The sequence below is a fragment of the Plectropomus leopardus genome, chromosome 9, assembly GCF_008729295.1.
Source record: "Plectropomus leopardus isolate mb chromosome 9, YSFRI_Pleo_2.0, whole genome shotgun sequence".
NCBI classification, from domain to species: Eukaryota; Metazoa; Chordata; class Actinopteri; order Perciformes; family Serranidae; genus Plectropomus; species Plectropomus leopardus.
This window is the reverse complement of record NC_056471.1, coordinates 23849286-23871843: the sequence shown is the minus strand read 5'-3', so window position 1 is coordinate 23871843 and position 22558 is coordinate 23849286. Positions and strand designations below refer to the sequence as shown.

General features: G+C 38.4%; 1 protein-coding gene across 6 annotated transcripts in view; it reads left to right on the top strand.

Annotated features, from left to right (window-relative positions):
- Positions 1-22558, top strand: part of diaph2 (diaphanous-related formin 2) — a 462271-nt gene that overhangs the window by 272081 nt on the left and 167632 nt on the right. For all 6 annotated transcript variants that reach the window (XM_042493107.1, XM_042493105.1, XM_042493108.1 and 3 more), the window contains 3 exons: positions 3300-3401; positions 7843-8082; positions 16474-16603. In XM_042493107.1, the coding sequence (XP_042349041.1) occupies positions 3300-3401; positions 7843-8082; positions 16474-16603 (472 nt within the window). The remainder of the gene's footprint in view (positions 1-3299; positions 3402-7842; positions 8083-16473; positions 16604-22558) is intronic.

The window sequence follows — 22558 nt, the reverse complement described above, 5'->3', positions numbered from 1 at the left end:
TGTGTTCACGAAAATAAGACAGATGCAACGTCATAGTGACCTTGACCTTTGAACACCAAATTCTAATCAGCTTATTGTTGAGTCCAAGTAAATGTTTGTGTCAAAATTGAAGAAGTTCCGTCAAGGTGTTCACAAGAATAGGTCACCATGACCTTTAACCCCTGAACGCCAAATTCTGATCAGGTCATGGTTGAGTCCAACAATTCTTTTTTTTTTTTTTTAATTTGGAGAAATTCCCTCAAGTTGCTCTTGAGATATTGTGCTCAAGAGAATGAAACAGATGCAAGGTCACAGTGACCTTGACCTTTGAACATCAAAATCTAATCAGCACATCTTTTAGTACACTTGAACGTATGTGCCAAATTTAAAGGAATCCCCTCAAGGCGCTCTAGAGATACTGCTTTCACAAGGATTTGACTGACGAGGTCGCAGGAACTCTGTCCTATGCTCACCAAACTCTATGCAGCTCTTCCTTGAGTCCAAGCGAATGTTTGTGTCAAATCTGAAGAAATTCTATGAGGCGTTCTTGAGATATCACATTCACAAGTACGGATCGACGTACAACCAGAAAACATGATGCCTTCAGCCTCAGCTGTCACTGGCGAAGTGGCATAAAAAATCCAGAGCAGAATTTAATGAGGAAAAATCCCCCTCCTCCTGCAGCTTTCCGCTCTCTGTCGTAAGCCCCTCCACCAAACGGCCGCAGACATATGTTTGTACTCCTTACAGTGTTTGGAAATCTATTGTTTCCCATGTATTTATTTATTTAATCACATTTCATTGTAGAAGTTGAGTGCAGCACATTTACTCAGCCCCTCCTTGCCTCAACCTCTCTCTCTGTTACCAGAGACAGAAACAAAAATTGCCACCCCACAGTCCCTCACACTCAGTCCCTGTGGTTGTGGGCTGCTTTGTCACAAAAAGAGTGGGCTGCAGTTTGAGAGACAGACCCTGGGTCTTCAGCTGTAGCAGCTCAAATTCGACCAGTGCAAACCTGCCACTGTTGACTGTCACAGTGGACTCATGGCCAGACAGCACCAGGTCTAACCTCTGTTACAGCAGCAACAGAAAGTTTGCTTATCTGGGGCAGAATGAGGGCTGTCTGGTCCCCAAAGTTTGAGATTATTTTGGCAGGATATGGGTTGCTGTGGCTGCTTACTGGGGGTCCAAATCTGGAGCTGCTGCCCAAACTCCTCGGGCGAGGTGGTCTGTAGCAGTAGGGAATCAGATGAAGGACATGCTGTGATTTGAAGCTGCAGCGTTGAGCCTTTGGCTCCAGTTAGCAGAAGGCTAAATTATAAGCATTATTTTCTCTCCATCTCTTAAACACTTAACAGATATTGACACATTTTGTTTCTTTGTCAGACTCTCTTTTAGACTCTATTCTATTAAGTTCATCTTTATTGTTTGCAGTTTATTTGCAGTGTAAGCAGTTGCTGCCAATGCTGAAAAAGTAACTTTCTCTGTAGGGTTTTCAGCCATTGAAATAGGCTTTCACCACATTAAAGAAGGTGCACATTCATCTGTATCTGTAGAAGTCAATAGGAACGCCCTCTCTCTGAAATGACCTGTGATTGGCCAAAGTCTCCCGTCAAGAGCTAGATTTTCGAAAGCCTAAAAACAGAGCCAAGATAAGGTGGAGAAGTATAGTTTTCTATCAGACCACTGCGATTAAAATATTCTCAAAATGAATTATGGGATCTAAATGACACCAAAATAAAACTGCCTACCCAGCTTTAACTGTAACTTATTCTAAACAAAAATAATAACAACCCTCCCAGTTTCAGAATTCAATTATTTTTCTTTTCCCTTTTCATGAAAAAGTCATCAGATATGCAAAACAGCTTTAGAAAGAGTTCCTTTACCAAAGGTCACGAGTGAATAATTAGTAACATTAGCTTTGTGCTTCTAACAGTAAATTTATTGCCCTCAACCAATAAGGGACAAAAAACAAACAAGACAAACCATGTGCCCAGTCATCATTTAACTCCAACATAAATCCATCCTTATAAATCCAATTACACAAAGATGTTTTTTGTTTTTATATCATCAACAATCCTCTTCTTCTGCTGATATGATCAAAAGCCTTCATTATCATGGAACCATTGCTTGCCGCAGACCCTAATTGGAGCTTCAGCAAAAGCAAGCAACATTTGATATAATGGCTCCCTCCCAAACAGGAATGCCAGCCCTGCATTATGGCTTACTTTTTATATTGCTGCATTCCCCGAGGGAAGGACAGAGATGTCATCATTAGTGGGCAGCAGACACTGGCCGTGGCGCTGAGGTCTATGGAGTGGTCAGCCAGGCCCGTGGCCCAGTAGCAGCGTCTCCTCTCTGTTTTTCCTGTCTCGACTCCCATCTGGCCACGTGACCCTGCGCCAGTCTTCTACCGCTGAATAAATTTGGGGAACTAATGAGGAAGGAAGCCTTGTGAAGACCTGGAAAAGGGCACCTCTTCCTCTTCTTTTCCTCTGAGAAAAAGAGGGAAAAGTCGCTGTGGTCAATTTTATTAACTTGGCTGACCTTCACACAAACAATTAACATTTACAGAAAACACAGCCCCTCCCATTATCTGCCTCATCTCCATCTTAATCTTCAACCTCACCACCAGCACCATTTTTTTCCTGCTTCTGCTCGGGGAATTTAACATAAAAGTAGCAAATTAATGGCAAAACTGTTGCATGTACTTTTACAGCAGTTGCAAGGTGATGTGGATTATGCAGTAGAAGGTCAGTTATCTGAAGGTCTCTGACATGTTCGGTAATTGGCTGAGGGCCACCACTGTCACAGTAAAAAGCCAACAGTGAGCAGTGATTATGTGACCTTATCTACTTATCCCACTACAAAACCACCAGCAAACTTCTATGGATTCTAACTAAAATTTGGTCCAATAAAGATAGAAGTACGGGGAGGAAAATGCTTTCTTTGAACTTAAAAGAAAGTTTTTCATATGTACAAATGTATGACAAGCATCATGTGAGTATGTGTTCTTACATTGTTATGGAAAAGTTCATCCAAGGGCAAACACTTGTACTTTCTGATAAGGAAACTGCATTTAAAAATGTATTTTCAAACTGTTAGGTAGCCAACCAGTTAAGTTGAGTAGAAACACACTCAGCTGTTTTGCTTGTACAGACTCCTCTCTCCTCCTACTGTGTGTCATCCTCGTCTGCGAGGTGATTTTTATCCTGACATGGACAGAAAATGAGATTTGCATTAACAGTAGCTCTCTCTGTTTGTGTGTGTGTGTGTGTGTGTGTGTGTGTGTGGGATTGTGTGTGCTCTCCCATTTGTAGAACCTGATAAAGAACCTGCCAGAGCAGAAAGAGCTGAATGCGCTGGCGGAACTAAAGGGTGAATATGAAGAGCTAGTGGAGTCGGAGCAGTTTGGCATTGTGGTAAGTATAATTTCCTGGTGACTACTGGATTGCCCCAAGAGAACACACAGTATACACAATCATACTCCCAGTCTATGACAGTCAAACAATTGCAAGCATACACACTTGAGAAATTCAATTTTTTTCTTCGTTGCTCACTCGCTGTCTCACAAGACTCACAAACATACACTACACTTTAGCGCTTTTGTCTGTCCTCCTCCAGCATTCATTATTTTTCATACACAGAAATTAAGAAATGTATAATTTAGATGGATACATCCCTGAGAGTCCCAGTAATATTTAATTACAACATCTAACATTATAAAGAGCATATTGAATAAAGAAAAGTTAACATTTTGTAACCGAGCTTCCAAACGATGGAGGCTCTGATTTCCAAAAAGCACCTTTGACTCTTGCTGAGAACATTTCAATCGTTTTTTATTAGGATTCAGCAACAAGAGTTCAGCAAATGGCATATTTTTGACATCAACTGTCAATGTTGTCTCATGATAAAATCATACCCTAAGGCTATGAATCCTGCTCTGTAATAAAGTTCTTTGAAAAGCATGCCACTGCAGTCAACCAGCTCGGTGATGTATCCCAATCCTCTAATCGATTAACAATGACGAGTCAAAGTTTTATCTTTTGCAGCAACAAGATAAATAATGCTGTAAAACTGGAGTAAAAGCTTCACAAAATAATATATGTATTCAGTCATCAAAAGACCAGACAAATATTAATTATTAGCAAATAATTACAGCTGCAGTCATTTGCTACTTTCTTTTTCACATTAACGTTCTCTCTCAAACAGAGAATGGGGTTGGGGTTAACAGTTGGACGTAATGCATTACAGTGAAAACCAGATTACAGCTACTGTAGCTTAAAAACAGTGATATGGCACTTAAGTTGATGAAATTGCTGGTTATTACAGTAAACAGTACCGCAGATAGGATAGACATGTTGCCAAGGTCCTCCGATTGAAATGGAATTATGGGTACTGCGCAGGGAAGGACTGCGATTCTTTTTGTGTTTTTGTTTCTCTTACTGGACTTTTCTCCTGTTGCTGCATGGAGATGTTCAGCACATCTTGTGTGCTTCCCAGCGTCCTGACCTGTTAGAGCCAGTGCTGGTGGACAGCAGAACCTTCAAAATATCCTGGAGCTGCGTTTCAAATGTTGGACCTTGGCAACATGTCTATCCATCTGGCAGTGAGCTCCAGCTGTAAGATGGAAAAAAGAGAGCCAGTGGAGGAAACTAAATAAGTAAAATAAAAACCCTCAGTTAACTAGTGCAATAAGTTCGGCTTGCTAACTAATGTCACAACAAAGTTTTAAGTTTTAACTAGAAAGTCAAACTGACAGATTGAAAGACCAATCAATTGACAGGTAAACAGGCACGCCAACAGAGATAAAACTAAGGCTATAATGCTACAATAAAAATAAGTAAAATACAAGTTGACTAGCTTGCTCACTATGGTGCTTGAAGGATGATGTATGACTTGCAGACACTACAATATATACGAGTCAACAATCAAATGCCATTCCCCTGTTTTAGCAACAATCCTGTTTTTAACTTTGAGCACAAAATCAAGTTATTAAAAAAAAAAATAGCAAACAATGTGGCTAATCAACATTTTGGGAATACAGCTAAGTAAAACACAAAACATAAAAATGCCAAAATTACACTTAAGGGCCGCTTTGAAGCACACTCTACAGTTTGACCTATTCTATGGACATAATTGAGATTTTGGAGTTGGAGTTGAAAAATGACAACAAAAAAAACGTGTTCTTGTTTTGAATCGACATGTTTCCATCCATTAACCTGTGCTTCACACATGCTCAACTCCACTCTACCTGCTACCCTTTCACACCTGACCTGCACTCTTCCCGGCAATCCCACCGAGTACGGAGCGTGACTGAAGAGGCAGAGTTGTACTGTAAATCAGTTGTAGAAGAAGGGAAGTACATCATCAAGCTGTACTGACCTTTCCACTTAGTTACAGCTGTAATTACTTTTTAATTAACTGCTCTTGCCATCCATTACCAAGTGAATACCCAGCACTTTAAGCAAATGCAAAAGGAAGTGTTATCTTTAAACTTAACTTTACAACAAGATCATAGAGGTACATTACACAGTTTTACAAAAGAAATGTTCAATTAGACCCAGGGGTCATAGATGTGCTCCATCTCCCTAGCTATTCTCTTAACTCACTGAAGGCTTTTTTTTTTGCCTATGTCTTTTAGGAGATGTAATGAAGCAGGGGGTGGCAGTTTCCTTCGTGATCTCACCAATTTTGTGATCATATGCCTCCCTACTGATGAAGTAGCTCCTCAATGCAGAGCTATTTAGTTCCCCTGGGAAATAAGCCACGTTCAAGCTTTTCTCTGCCAGAGCTGTCACCACTGTGCTGGCTTTTATTGTGATTTCTCCTTATTGTATACAAATCAATTCAAGTGAGGGAGAGGGGAGGACTGTGTGTGTGTGTGTGTGTGTTTGTGTTTGTGTACATACTCGCATGCATGCATACAAGGAAGTGAGGTGGGTGGGAATGTTGGTGTGGAGGAGGGGGTTGTTTGACAGACAACTTGCCCATGCACATGAATAAATTTGAGCAGTAATGAAACATTATGGGTTGGATCTGAAGGTTGCCTTAAAGCACCGGATTATGCGGCAATCTGTAGAATTTGTCTGTGGTTGCTGCTTTGCCACATATCTTACAGCCAAAACCCTATTTGTTTTAATTCCCTCCCATTTTCATAACTATTTTTTCTCTCAGTTTTTATTTTAGCTTCAGTGATTCCACTTCCTAAGCCCACAAGTATTGATTAAGGCTGTTCTATTATTTATGACAAATCTGTTTAATGGGAGATTCCTTTATCCCTATGAAAGTCAGGAGGGAAGCTGGAAAGAGGTTAATCTCATTTGCTAATGAGGATAGTTGATGTTCAGTTCATTTAAACCAGTTGCGGCATTAATTACGCCTGAGATTCAACATGACGGTGATGACAAGGTGGTGTAACTTTATAGGATTTCTTCTCTGTCTTTGTCCTGTCACACTATGAAAAGTTATTGCAGCAACTCGCATTCTAAATTATTTTTCAAATAACTCTAAGATTGCGAGGAGCAGGATTCATGCTTGAGAACTAATAGTCACATTCACAAAGGTTTTCATGCCTTTATACAGATGTATTTTGTTCATAGATAGATGTGCACTATTTGTCAAACAAGTGCAGTTTGCAGCTGCAACTTGCACTGTTATGAAGTGTTGCTCTTTACTAAATAGATCGATTTTAAGGATGGAACACACAAATAATGAGCTGATAAATAGTGATGTAAGCATGGTGGTATTGCATTGGAAAAAAAAAATGTTTTTATTGGTGGTTATTGTAAAAGAAAAAAAAAACCTGCATGCTTTTCTCTGCCCTTCACAGAACAAAGGTGTTTATTTTGAAAATATTTCATTCCAGTTGTGTTGGGTTTTGTTCGATGGGGTATAGTCACACAAAAATCATTGTTGTCAGGTTACACGTTTGTGGTGATTCGGGCCAATTAGCCACCTGTGAAAGCCACTGGCAGCTACTGGTATGGTGTAGGTGTGTTTGGCAACCATACACTGCATAAAATAATGGATGTAGCCATGGTGAAGTCACTCACTGGTTTGTGGTTTCCCATTTTTAAAGCTTAATTTGGCATTGTGGCTGACACCATCTTTGAATTTTGGAGCCAGAAGTGACCATATTTGGTGGAGAGGGTGGAGCTACCCCTAATATTAGCTGTTAGCTTGCCAAGTCCTTAAAAAATTAGCTATAGACACTGAAACAGTGTTTTGTACTAGGCTGTAATAGTGTTTTTTTTCTGCTGTGAAGTTGGACATTTTAAAATGGGGGTCTGTAAGGATTGAAGCCATCCTCAAGTGGCCATTAGAGGAACTGTAGTTTTCATAAAAAGGCACAAAAAGGCGACTGTTTGCTCAATACAACAGCGATTGCTTCAGCATGGATGCTGTAATGGCATCAGTTATATCAGAACTGGAAAATCTTTCTTTATTGAAAGAACAAGAACTGCACTGAAGCATATGTGATGATGACAGTGATAGATAGATGGTTCATCCAGTCACCTGCTAAGTATCTCTTTAAGTGTGCCTACACTTTGCCAAACAGTTTCCAATTTTGGCTTCTCATTTAGTTCTCTGCGACGAACCATCTGGCGCATCAAGTTAAAAAGTAAGTGCACCAAGAAAAGGCATAATTATTATATTTTAAAATGTCACACAAACACAGAATCCACTCAGGTAGAAGGGACAATGGGTGATTTTAATTATACGAACATGTGCTCTTATAACATTTAACCTGAACATACATATACTGTGTAACTGACTAACTGTCGCAATGCCTTGTTTTTTGTATATTTCCAATACAGACCATTACATTGTATGTTTTTATTTTTTCGTTCATCTCCTCAGATGAGTTCAGTCAAACTCCTTCGACCACGTCTTAACGGCATTCTGTTCAAGCTGACGTTTGAGGAGCAGGTGAATAACATCCGGCCGGACATCATGAATGTGACGTTTGCCTGCGAGGAGGTGAAGAAGAGTGAAGGCTTAAGCAAACTCCTGGAGTTGGTGTTGATGGTTGGAAATTACATGAATGCTGGCTCAAGGAATGCCCAGACGTTTGGTTTCAACATCAGCTTCCTATGCAAGGTAACACACTACACACATTAACATCATGTTGAGAAAATGCTATATGGCCAATTTTAATGTAACTGCTTCAGAATACTATTACGACTGGCTTGAAAGACGGAGCATAAGGAAGGACACAGCATCGGGTTAGATGAAAAGGAATAACATATATTTTTTTTAAAAAAGGATCAAATAAGAGAACATACAAAAAGCTTGGTCTTGTGTCAAGGAGCCAGAGTGTGTGGACAGAGTAAGGAGCAGCTTATATACAGTACGTAGACCTTTACCCAGGTGCCCTCAATCAGTCTTAAGTGAGCTGCTCCTAGAACACAAAGACATAAAGCAGACACTCACACAAGCAAAGCAGTAACAGGACACAGAATGACAATATTAGTGTGTATTGTATGAATCCTGGCTGTAAACCGATTTCCCTGTAAGGGTCAGTAAAAATGTGGCTGACTGGACGTGTAACAAATACTTTTGATTTTCATTTATTCATATTTGTCTAATGAACAAATGAGGTCCAATCCAAGCCACAAGAAATCACTTAGGAAGTTTAGAGAATGTGTTACCTGACATGAGTCCCTGAGGGTTGCAGGTGCATGAAGTAAGACATAAGTGCACAGCAAATGACTTGATAAAGAAAGAGATATAGAGAGACAAGGTCAGAGAAAGAGAGAAAAACATATCAGATGAGCAAGTGTTCTTGGTGGAGGGAGGTTGTCAAGTGATTTTAAGACTAAGTGGAATTCTGCTGAGGGATTCTGCTTTTCCACCATCGCAAAACCACAGAAACAATTTTAGATTGAGATTTGGTGCCTCACGGTGATGGCAGGATGCGTACATCATCATAAACTGATGATCTTTTAACTCAACCTTAATATGCAAAAAGTAGTTATACATGTTTAAAAGCAGCATTTCAATGTCCTCTGCTCTTTATGTATCACACATTTGTTTGACAGTAATTGAGATAAGGCTGCACCAAATACAATACAATAGAGACATGCTCGCAAGATTTTTCTGCTGAATGTGGAAAGAGATAAAAACAGATGTGGCATTTATTCAGGCCTTTTGTAAGCACGACCCAAGTACTTTTCAGAGACTAGAGCTATACTGTGCCTTTCTAATGAAGACTGTTTCAATACAACAAATAACGACCGTGATGAGGCGTGGAGTGCATCAAACTCGAGCCAAAAAAAGACAGCGTCTGTGTCCGCTGGCAGGTAAAATCACAGCGTGCAGAGGTGTTAAAGAGAGGACTGGCAGCGTGCACACACAGCTATACCAAGCACCACCAAGCTCTTGTAGCAGACCTGTCCAGTTACACACACACATACACAAAATGACATCAGGCGGGCAGTGAGGCAAGAGGCTTTCTTACACTGTTCTGAGAGGAGAGTCCTTAAGCAGACAGAGCAACGGTTCATCATGTCACAATTAAAAGTGGGTTTTAAGTTCGGATTTTAAAAGGGTAAAAAAAAATCACAACAGCATGATGACCTATAAACTTGGACCGTTTAATAGGAAAATGTTTATTTATTAACACAAATAATGGTATTGTAACACATTTTTTAGTTCTTGTCAGACTTTAAGCTGCTTTTCTATAAATTCTGTTGGTTTTTAAACATTTTAAGCCCACAAAAGGACTTCACATTTATGGAGTCTTGAAACTGATGTACAATATTTTTACTGATGTGGTACCAGGAATTGCCATATCGATCAGACAATGATTTTTTGCAATACTGCATATGGCATACACATATTTGGACACATTTTCTTAGCAGCTCTATTTCTAAGATGATGTGTTCATCTCTAATTTCAAATTTAGTTATTTTTTTAAACACAAGAAAATTACATTTTTGAAATTCACAGAATTCTGTTTGAAAAATTAGGTTCAAGTTATAGAAATTAAATGAACATTTAAAAACTCCCTTGAATAGTTTTTTTTTTGTTTGTTTAATTTATGTTTGAAGATTCCTTGAAGATCTTTTTTTTCACATATCTTATTTGGAGAGAAAGAAAATATAGAAAAATCTTCAGTAAAAACCTATCCCAAACATTCCCACATGCATAACACTTCTAAAAAGATTTTAAAAAATCTAGTTTTCCTAAACATCTAACTGTCTTCTATGCCAACTGCTTATAGGATAAAGATCCAGAAAAGCAGGTATGTCTACAAAATCAGCAACGTGTCAACAAATTAAGATTTTATTGAGAGCCAAAAATTCACTTTGCTGTCTTGTCCCTTTAAAGTTGCTTTGGGACTGTGGTGCTGTGTAGCACAGGCAGCGGCATTCAGTGTCTTATTTAATTGATGATAAAAGCGATGAGAATATTTATTGGGCGGCCTATAGAGTGCTTGGAGAACTCGTGGGGGTGCTGAAGAGGGGGCAAGTATGCTCCCAGCACTGCCTAAGATTGGCAATGAAGCTGTGGGGATAAACAACCAAAATGAGTTGCAAAATCCATCTTTTAGGCAGCCTGTGAGAGATTGTTTAACACTTTTCTTTCTGCCATTTTTCTCAAACTCTGCTGTTCTGCAGCAGCGCTACAACTGTTATGAGTGGGGGAAAAAAGGATATATCCTAAAGCATCATGTCCAATGGATCAGCCGTGTCATGTGGAAACACTCAACATGGGATTTTTCCATATGGGAGAGCTAAGTGTGAATGCCAAAAGCCACCGCCTTACACGCACATTTGAAAGCCAGCAATCTTGCAGGTGTAAAAAGGGCTTTAGTACGGTGGATCCAGTGTGCCTTTCGTGTTCCTGCAAGCTGACTGAATCAGTGTGGAGTGTCAGTGTAGAGCCTGGTAATGCCTCAGGGGGCTGATTGGGCCATTATAGATGGACAAGAAAAAAAGTCTGCTTTCTCACTTTAGTCAATCAAGTAAATGGCCCCCTGGGTGGCAGGTCTAGGGTACCTAATGGGCTCATCAGGGAGGAGGTGGTTGATGATGGGAATGAGCAGCAAGAGGAAGGGCAAATGCTGACCCACCTTCAGCCCTCCACTACAGCCCCACGTCCTGCCAAGGACACCCAAATCTCTTGGGAGCCAGCCTGGTCACATGTATTCTGCAAGCTGAACATTCGTTCTGGTTTTAAAAGGACAGTGGTGAAATGTGGATCTCATGTAAATGTAGTTTGGTGTGAAAAATATATGAAAAATACATTATAGGCAAGACCCAGTTAAATGAAAATACATTTTTACCTGTTTTAATCCATTGTCCCTATGTTTATTGATAATTTATGAATTGTTATATGTCAAGCAAATGTAAAAACAATCAATATCAGAGTATTTTCACATAAAACATTGGTATTTTCTTTTCCTGTAGCACCAGGTAAAATGGTTTAGGGGTCTTTACCAAGTTTATCCAATCAGATGAGACATTAGAAAGCCATACCTGTCATATAAAACCACATTTCACAGCCTGTGGGTCAGGCCCCCAGGACAGCAGCTCAGCCTTATGGACAGTTTTTCCCAGTGGTCTCTTGCACTATTGCAGTGAAAAAATCACCTGTGGCCCAAAAGGCATTTTTCCCTCTAGCGATTTAAAAATCTGTGATATCATCACTATATGAGCAGAGTGGGAACTAGAGGGTGGAGCCAGTGGGCTAAACACTAATGCACAAATTCAGTGAGCCACACACTGCAGAAATGAACCCGTAAGCTAAACATTTTGTTTGGTGTCTGGACCAGTCATGATCTCCATATAAAGACATGGTCATATAGCAAACAGAGCCCTATCGAAAGAGACTGGAAGAGATATGCCTACCCTCTTTTGTCCGCCCAATCAAATGCTGAGGATTTGATATAAATCACTTTTGTAACTGTACACCATGTAAATAATCCATTCCAGTACATCACAGAACAGAAACTGTGATGTTGTAACTTAAGTTTCACTTTTGCTGAAATAACTTTTCTGAAGAATATCTGTTTTGTGAGAAAATGGCATAAAAATACACTTGATGATTAAGAATATAGCAGAGCCTGTTTCCATAATGAAACATATTGGGTAAATGAATAAAACCATCTGCTGCATGACTCAAAAACAAAGAAATATTGTTTCTCTTGGGGTTTATCCCTGCCTCGCAGAGGGAAAAACACTTTCACAGGCTCTGCTTAATAATTGATGACCACATGGCAGTGATTTGTGTTCATTTTAAGTTGAACAGAACTATCAGGCTACCTATTAGGCACTTAACTTGGTTATTAGGGAGTCATCTAATGGGCGTCAATGTGACGTTGTTTCCTGCTTTCAGAATATAGTATTTTGATCGCTGACATCACTATTGCAATTATCCGTGTTATTACACAAGTCATCTTCACAGCAAATAGAAAAATGTAAGTCACTATGTTCTCTGTGTTCACAGAACTTGTGCTCAACTGTGGCCTTGTGTGCTTTTCTGTTAACCACATATACTATCTTTACTTTTCTTCTTCTAATTTGGCATAATATGTAGCTATATGAGCAACTGTAGAACATTTTGTCCTTGTGGTGCAGCTCCATCTGCAGAAGTTAAATTGAGCAATCAAGGGCAGAATATCCTTCTGTTAGCGTAAGGCTTCTATATTCCCATTCCCCCTTCTTCTGTTATTAGTTAATTATTGTTTTATTTATTTATTTTCAATCTGGATATGTAAATGGATGTGTGTTTGCTTGTAATATACCTTGCCACTCTAAACGATGAATATATTGGAACACATTGCACTAACTAGTGAGGGATTTGAAATAATACTACCTCAAGGCAATTTATGTTATGAAAGATTGAATGATATCACTTTCAGCAACTCGGTAATGAAGCAGCATTTTTCCATCTCTTTCAAATGAACAGATTTGTTTGAAGAAGAAACATTTATAAACACTCTATCCAGCTCCACCATTAAAACATAATGGGATAAGACACATTGTAAGCAGCAGGTGTAAAAAATGGCAGCCATTAAAAGGCATTTTATATAGGTGGTGTTAAAGAGGAGATTTAGGTAGAACTCCAGGTAGCCTAAGCTCTTAAAGTAGAGTATTCCAGAGCTTAGGATCTCTGACAGTAAAAGCCGTTTTCACGTTTGGATTTTAGCACAAACTCAAAATGGCCAGGACAGGGGATGGACTAGGATTAAAAAATGGCCCTGGACTTTGACACAGACCAGCTCACCACAACCTGTGCACAGATGCTCCACAGCCCCTGGCACAGTTCTCACGATTCCTTAAAGCTGCATTGACTGGAATTCCTGATGTAAAATCGTGTGAAAATAACATCAGCACCTTGGGTTTTATGTAGGATTCCCCCTGCCCTTACAGAGGCCCTTAGCAGAATGTGTTACTACTACCAACAACAGCTCTTTTTATCTCTACATGCCATGTTAAAAAATACAGTACATTTGCTTCTGCCAGATAAACTAGTCTCCTTGTAAATGATCTAAAGCAGTGATTCTCAACCTGGGGTCCTTGAGGGTGTTCCAGGGGGTCCCCAGAAAAAGAGAATAGTTTATTTCTACAATTTAATTTACTATAGAAGTGAGACCAATGTGAATAAATCCCCTCTCAAATTGGACAAAAAACACCCACTAACATCCAGCTTTTGTATTTAATGGGAAAGGTTACAATCAGCATTCATGCTCAGGACAAATGACTGCAGGTTACGGGTATTTAGCTGTTCCAGCTGCAGTCGGCTCCAATTGTAAGTGATTAAATTTATGGCAGCAGGTGGACATGCAAATTTTAGCCCCTTTTCTAGTGCAATACAATGATGAGCTGCCACAAAATACCACCCCTCTCTGTTCAAGCAGCACTCAAACAAAAAAGTAACCGCCGTCACCTTTTCGCTGGCCTCCAAGCTGCTCTCAGCTGTTTACTAACCTGCTTTCTGGCCTGTTGGTGATGTGTAATGTGACACGGTAGGGGAAAAAAAAATAGAAAAGTATACTCATGTATGGTCACTAGCAATGGGAAGCAGCCCATAGCCTCCTTTTAACATGTTTTTCTGTGTCAGAAAACCTGCGAACATGCAGTTACTTTGGAAGAAAGGTATGAGTCAAAGGGGTGACCTTTCTGATACTGGGTTTTCACCTCCATGGCTGTCTCCTCATGTGGTTGATAATTGAAGAATTCTGGGCCCTATCATATCCAGCAACCAACATTTTTTCACATGGAGGTCCCTGAAGCTAAATCTTATCAAATGGGGATCCGTAACCTGATGCATATCAGTTTAGGGGTCCTTGACACAAAAAGGTTTAGAACCACTGATCTAAAGTGTTACCTAATTGTGTAGGGGCCACCTCAATTACATAAATGTATGTAACATTTACCATATGACATTATAATGTTAGAGCTTCATGTGTTTGCTAAACCCTCTAGTGCTTCCAGACTGTGGCCCTCAGAATTTTGCCATATCTGTATCTGCTCTACACATTTTATTTTTTATCAGTATTACAGTATTGAATAGGACAATATCAGACTTTTAAGACTCACAGGCTGAGGCGATAGCACAGATGTGTTGATTGTGTATAAAACCAACCTTGGGGCCCCTTGTTTAGCCGATGAAACCCATTTGTTATTGAACTTCATTATATTAAAGGTTATTTTTTTTTGGGGGGGGGGTGGGGTTCATGCCCTTTAGACAGTAAAATATCCTGATTTATTACAAGGAGCAGATCAGTTCAAAATAGTTTTGACAGAGGTTTTTCTTCCCCACACATTCAAAAGATGTGCCTTTGCTGTAAGATGACAGTGTTCATTGCAGTTTGCAGTAAACTACTGAAGTTCTTTCTGTTTTGAGGAATACAGAGTGCGGCATAAAAAGGAGAGAAAATGCAATATGTTGCTGATCAGGCACCTGAGTCCGCCAAAATACAACAAAGGATTAAACTACACAGTGTTTATGCTTCACATTTTGTTTTTAAAGCTTCATCTTTTTTGTTTCTTTTTTTTTTTTTTTTAATCGTCCCAGACTTTCTTTAAAATTAAAATTGAAAGCACTAATTATACAATACAAATTATTTCATTAGAGTTGTACATATTAAAAGTACAGACTTGGGTAGAGTGTATTTATGAATTAGTGAATATGTATGCTGTGTGGACTTGGTCCAGTCTTATTATGTCAATGGTATTCACCTCACAATGCTAATATGCCTCCAGTTTCATCAGATAATTTTAATGACTGCCTTATTACCTGAAACAACATGGTTTCTCTGCTCAGACCCGCCGCACTCAGTAAAACCCCACAGAGTGCCCATTGTCCTCTCCTGTGTGTGCACTTTATTAATCCAGGTTAAAGATACCAGCCATTAACATTTTTTATCAGAGACCAAAGTATGAAATAATCCAGAGATATTTAGTATATTGTACCACAGTACCACATTATTTAGAATTGTTACCTCAATAAATAAACTGTTTCCTAACATCCACCGACTCGTTAAATGTTTTTTTTTTTCCTTTTACCTCTCCCAGGTTACCCTGTCTTTATTACATATTACTAATATTAGTTAGCAGATGAAATCAGCGTACCAGAGATGCACCTTTTTGCGTAGTAATGACAGCTTTGGGTATAACAATAAACAAATTAAAATTTAAAATCCATGAAATTAAATTGTGATTACCCAACGTGAGCAAATGATTGATCCTCATCTAATGAAAGTATGTGTGTTATTGTGCCGGTGTGCCTCTGGCTGCCTGTAATTGTTTCAATTCACCATTGCCTAAATGTGAGCACTTGCTTGTGCGTGCGTTGGCGTGTGCACACGTGTGTTTGCATGTGCACACATGTGGGTATGTCCAACTGCAGGCTGTTTACAGCATGGATATTATCAGTAGGAGTACACAGAGGTGGGTTGTGCTAATTAGTTTTCCCAGCATGCCGTTCGAACAGCATGGCAATCACGGTGGGAAATGAATATGGAACAAGTTTCCTATGCACTGATGTGGAGACGCCGGCTTCTGTGTACGAGTGCGCACACACTTGGCAAACACAGTGCAGTGCTTTCATTCAAACTTTCCAGGCACATTACTTAATTCTCATGGGTGCACTATCATTTTACCTGTGTATGTAATGTATCTTCTGTACAGTTTATGCATGTATGTATTGTTTTTCAGACATCTGTAATTTGACATAAACGTATGTTAGGTCTCAAAATGCATTTTTATTGTGTGTCCTCTTCATGTATTGTGCTTTTAACCAGTCCCTCGTTTCATACTGGAGATGGATAGAGCAGTTCACTAGAACCTTTTACATGCAGTTTCTATGTGATTTGCCCCTATAAAGGCATAAACCGAGTTTGCACTCGTCACCATAATTATTGCCACCATGTATGCACTTTAATCATCAAGCTGTGACAAGTGAAAGAGTGTGAAAATCTGGGTTAATTATGATTTTCTTTTTATAATTATTTTCTTGTTTCTTCTCCTTTTTTCTTAGCTCCGAGACACTAAATCCATCAGTCAGAATACAACACTTCTTCATTTCCTGGCTGAGAAGTGTGAAGAGACTTACCAGGAGATTTTGAGGTTTCCAGATGAACTGGAGCATGTGGAGAGTGCCAGCAGAGGTAAGTCTCTATGTCTTTGTGTACTGAGACCATCACACATGTGCACACATGTCCACAGGGCTGGGCAATATGGAGAAAATCAAATATCACAATAGTTATTACCAGATCAATATTGCAGCGATATTGAAGGGTTGGCTTGTGGTACTTTCACAAAACAATTACACAGTAAGATTTTTGATAAATAATCATCAGTTATCATGACTGTAAAGGCAAGTAATACAGCAGCCAGAACAGTCTGGTAAATTCAGTAACAATATTTTTACTGTAATGCAGCCTTTAAAAACAGGAAAACATTTGGTGAACTATATTTATGTTATCGAAAAGCTTATCATTTCTCTTCATCATAAGAAAAAATGTGTTCAATGAGTTCTGGACCAAGTGGGTGAAGCACATAAGACCCTTTATTTTGAGGAAGTATCGGATAATGGCCTTATTCTGTTGTTTTAATCGAGCAAACTACATGGACTTCTATTCTACTTTTTCTCAAGTAACCATTTTTCATAGCTTTTATATATACACTTAATTTCCTCCAATTTGTACAAAATCTGAACAGCAGTTGAAATTAAACTGGTTGTTCTGATGTATGTTTTGTAAAATGAACTGCCGTCCCCCAACATTAAAATAAATAGATTACCTAATTAATTAAAAAAAACAGGAAAGGACAACACATACGATATATCGATATTCAAAATCAATGATGTCTAAGCTCATATTGTGGCATTGATAAAATATTGGTATACTGCTGAATCCTTCATTTACATTATAAAAGCTGGTAAAAAAAAGATATTTGTGGCTGATGCAACAAAAAGATATCCATCAATTCATTGTGGTATATTCATCAATTTATTCTAGTTTCTTTTCAGCAAACTTTCACCCTTTACTTGTCCCTTGACGACAGCTAGCACTCACTCTTTGTGACAGGAATAGAGTTGTTTGTCTGACCACACTGTCATTCAGCCTGTCAATAAACTAATTCCACTCTAATTCTATTCTCAAGCATTTGGTTGAATCCCTGCAGGCTTATTTACTTTGTTAGTCTCGTAATTGGTTATTTAATCTAATTCAACTAATTATGCACTTGACTGAGGCTGCCAGCCAATGTGTAAGTGGACTGAATAGTCTTCATGTGCTCTATATATTTAGATGCCTAAAATGTGCAAATTTTGTATTATATCAACTTTGTCGTTTCATAGAAATGAATTATTCAAGAAGACGCCAGTTAATTGACAGAGGACTCAGGAACTATTTAAAGAGAAGGGATGCAAAAAGAAAAAAAAACAGTTTGCTGTGGGCACACCACGGCTCTTTTGTTTCATTGATCATCACATTCAGTCAAACAGGGTTCTTGACATACTGTGACGTTGAGGTGGACCTCATGTTTACATTTTGAGCCATTAAAAGAATAACGCCTGTCAGTCAATTAGAGGAGGGGTTACCACTTTTGTATGTATTGATCTTATTTTTTAAAAATTCAAGTGTTCTTTCTCTTATTCGTTAGCATTTCCACACTGTATTTTAGTTGTTTTAGTTTATATATTTGACATTGTGCTTAGCATGTTGAAGCAAGGTAAATGATAAAGAGCCTTAAATAATCCCCTTCATTAGATTTATTTTGAGGCACAAAGGAAGACTGTGATTTGAGGCCGTGTGCTGAATTGCACCATGTCTTTGAAAAGCTTTTACTGTCTGTTGAAACAGAAGAGCGTTTCTGAATTATTTACCACCATCTTCAGATCCTTTACAAGCTTTTGGTCTCGTACAAGGTAAACTGGCTGAAGTAAATTAAACAAAGCTACCTTTTCAGCTTAGTACACAGTGCACTTTAACATGGAGTTTAAAACTGCTTATAAATGAAAGCCTTCTCAGACAAGTGTTTTTTGAACTTCTACTTTACATTTGTCTCTTTTCTCAACCATCCTTTACTTTGTTTTCAGTCTCTGATGGAAAAACTTTCCTCCAACTTACTGTCGTGACTTGAATGAATAGAGTGATTTCTCTGCAATCAAACCACAATTCTGCCTTGAAGATTGTAGTAAATGCTACCTTTTATTATTTATTCAGACAGCCACAGTTTGAAAAATGTTAACTGATTATTTGTAAACCTATTGGCCATTTACTAAGGCAATGAACACTTTTCCCTTCATATTGTAAGAAATATACACTATAATTAATATTTACCCTTGGGATTCCATAGTAAGTAAATAATGTACAACACAAAAAAATACACCCACACCCAAAATATATAGAAGACATAAAGTGAGACTTTTAACAGTGAAAACTTAATCTTCTTATTGGTTAACAGGGTTAGCATACACCCTTAAAGAGCCTTAAACTGCATTGAATTCAATCATCTAAAAATAAGGCTTTCATCAGTATGAAAATGGCGTAAATTAATCTTTCAAAAGACTTAAAAAAAAGATCGACTCATAAAATCCTTCTTCTCATGCAGTGGTATTTTTGATGGTGTATCATAAAATCTCAGAATGATTGATAAGTTTTCATTTGTATCTTAATACGTTACCTAATGCCTCTTAATAAGAGTCAGATAGATCAGGATAGTGGAACCAGCAACACTCGTTTTGTTTCTGGCTGGGATGCTCAGAGCAGAAGATCCATTGTCGGCTAGCTGGCTGTCTCTGTAGCCTGGTCGACATTGGGATGTGCAAATTCAATAAAAACTTTTTGTTTAACCAAGATTTTCCGGCATGGCTGAAACTGGTGGTGTTTTTTAAAATCGGCACATTGGGAATTAAGATGCCTTAAGCTGTGGAAACCCTCGGTAAATGGGAAAAAAGAAATTCAGCATATCTACAGACCAGCCTGCGGGCCTCATGTGATTTCTGATTGTTGATTGTCAGAGGCTAATGGGCGGCTGACATTAAGGGACGCTGACAGTGATGTTGGGGATTCAAATGTAATCAAATAGCCATCTACAGTGGTGGAAGTTGTACAATTAATGTACTTCATTGATAAGTGCAATCAGGCCTGGATAATTTACCTGGGAAATCATAATTTTTCCTGCCCTGATTGGCTGCTTCAGACTTTCACTCATCTAGTGCACAGTTTCTTTGACAAACTAGATTGCTACCTTTCCGTCGTCTGGACACAATTTATATATTTTTAATGCATGTTTTCCCCACAATAGTTCCAAATGTATTTAGTTTTACAGCAGGCCTATACATATTTAGGTTGAGGTTGATTGCTAATTACCGTTAATTGCATCATTGATTCTTCAATCTTTTGTCTCGTGGCCAACCGCAGCATTTAGTGTTAATGGTCACAGGTAGCAATAAAGTCTGTTTTAGTACTTTCAGTGCAGATGTCTTTTACCAACAGACTATCTGCTGGTATTAAATTTATCACTGGAACGTTTAAATGCAGTGGAGTAACAATTGTTTTAGTCAATATGCTTGACTAGAATGGTGCAACTAATTTAGTATTTGCTTACTGTTATGACCATGATGTCTTGCACATCTTAAATGTACAGCATGTAGTACTACAGGTCGCTGCAATCAAGAGAATTTCTGTAATTTCTATGTTATTTTATTTACTCTAATCTTGCCACCCCTCACTCCATGCTCACAGTGGATGCAGAAAAATGTCAGTTGTTGCGCAGTCGCCTAGTTGTTCACACCAGAAGCACATTTCTCAGTGCAGATCAGCAAATGATCTTCCCTACTCCTCTCTCATCATCTCTCTTGCTCTTTGTGTGGAGACAACTTACAAATATGTGGAAAAAGTAAGCATGGGATGCATATTTCATCATACTTTTGCTAGTTTTCTGAAACTACCACATTAGATTATGAGCCTGCTGTTGGGCTCCACACCGCACCACATCCAGTGTGAAAAGCCCAATTGGTTAACATCTCTCTTAAAGGATGCAGATAAAGCTCCAGAGGAAACCAATGTGCTTTTCTGCTGCTTCCGCTTCCAGTGAGAACATTGCATTACTCTCTTTCCTTGCTGACAGCTATATGGGTTTTTCTTTCAAAGGCTAAAAGTTACCCAAAAACATCTGATTGTATTTCTTATTACATCAGAAATCAGTTTCCTCATAGACCAGCCCCAGAGCAGAGGAGAGTGAGTGTCCTGATGGAAGCTAGAGGATAACATTAACTAAGTCCAGCACATAGAGATGCTCCCACAGGAGACTCTTCCTCTATTCTAGGATTCAGACATTATCAAAGCTTACCTGTATCAAGGTCACTTTTGATTAAAATTCACATGATTATATAAGAGGGCAGGGGCATCGAGTTGCAGATGATCCAGAGAGAACCTGGAGAAAGAAAAGGGCCGTGCTTTAAAATGCGCTGTGGAAGCATGGCCTCACTGAGCAGAAAATAATTGTGTTTATCATGTAAGTGGAATAAGCACGTTTTCATTAAATTTTTATCTGTTCAAACTGTTTTTAAATCCAAATGAAATTTAGGCCTAATTAAAAACACATGCAAGGTGTCTAAAATTTAGTATTTTCTATTTCAGTTTTAGCAATTAAACTGGTTATTCAATGTGCAGATTTGAGCCTATGCCTATTTATTTCTCAAACTGTTCCACCACATAAAGACTGCAACATTTTATGAACACCACCATGAATTAATTTTCGTTGCTAATTAAATTAATGTCTGATCAGTGTTATTTCTTCCTGTATAATTACGGACACAAAATGCTTCACAATTACAGTTTTTGTAACACAGGAGTCTTTCAGCATATTCTCCCATTTTCATACCAAAGTGAGCCAGTAAAATGCTTGATAGCCACTTTGAAAACCATCCTGCCTGCATCAGTACAGTCATGAAATCACAACATGAGAATAACTACTTGTTTACTAGATGTGAACTTAACTTCACTCAGATAATTTGCATTCAGTCAACCAGTTTTTTTTTTATTGCAGTGTTGGTGGAGGTGTTTTAGATTTTCTGCTAAATAAATCATAGCAAAAAAAAAGTAGGGACGTTTTTCTAATTATTCTGGATCTATTGTACTGTAATACCCCAGTATTATAACTTTCTTTGGACAAAGTGCCTTTCAAACGAATTATATGTAATGAGGTTTTGCTCAGTATAATGTAAAGCAGCACTTTGCCTTTGCTTTCTTGTATCTGGTTTTTCTGGTGACAACGCCTCCCCATCTTAATTACCTTCATCAAGGAGGTTGTTAGCAGCATTTCTGAAAAAAAAGGAAATGAATACTTAAAAGATCGTAATTAAAATTTCTTGAAAAGTTTGGCAAGGGGCAAAGAGACAAGTTCTTGTTTTTCAATACATATAACACCACCACTGTTGCCTTCGACAAAGCTCTTTATAATCTGTACTGCACATTCATTGATCATCATACAAATTAATCTCTCTGCAGTAGTATGTAGTATATTTTGCTGCAAATCCAGACCTATAAGCAATTTTAAAACCTCAAATTGTATGTCCATTTTTAAATCAACCTATAGTGCATTTTGATAATTGTGCTGCCTTTGCAAAGGTGTGTGGTCAGCACTCTCTTATTTAATGACAGTGTTTATATCCTTCAATTCAACACAAATTTTAAACAAAAAAGAGATGCAGCAGTAAAATGCATTCCTTTTAAAACCATGTATAACTGTCTCTATGATGTGTATTTACCATACAAATAAATCATGAGTCTTGAGGCATAAGTAAGTTTTTGCGTTTGAAATGTTAAAACCTTGAACACTTTTTGGTTTGTTGAGACTTAATAAAGATTTTTTTACTTTTTATTTTACTCACCAGAAAGAAAAGTAAGCACATAATTGGTCGGTCTGTCTTGCCCTTCGGTCAGTAAACGCAAGAAAAATGCTGCTCTACTTTTTCTTCTAAAAGCATTGATTGAAGAATGGAGGTAAAATCATTACAACCTGAAGAAGAGACAAGGACAGTTCTTGACAGTATTTTTCACCAGCAACTACAGTATCACTTTTCTTCAGTGAAGAGCTGCTAAAGAGACACC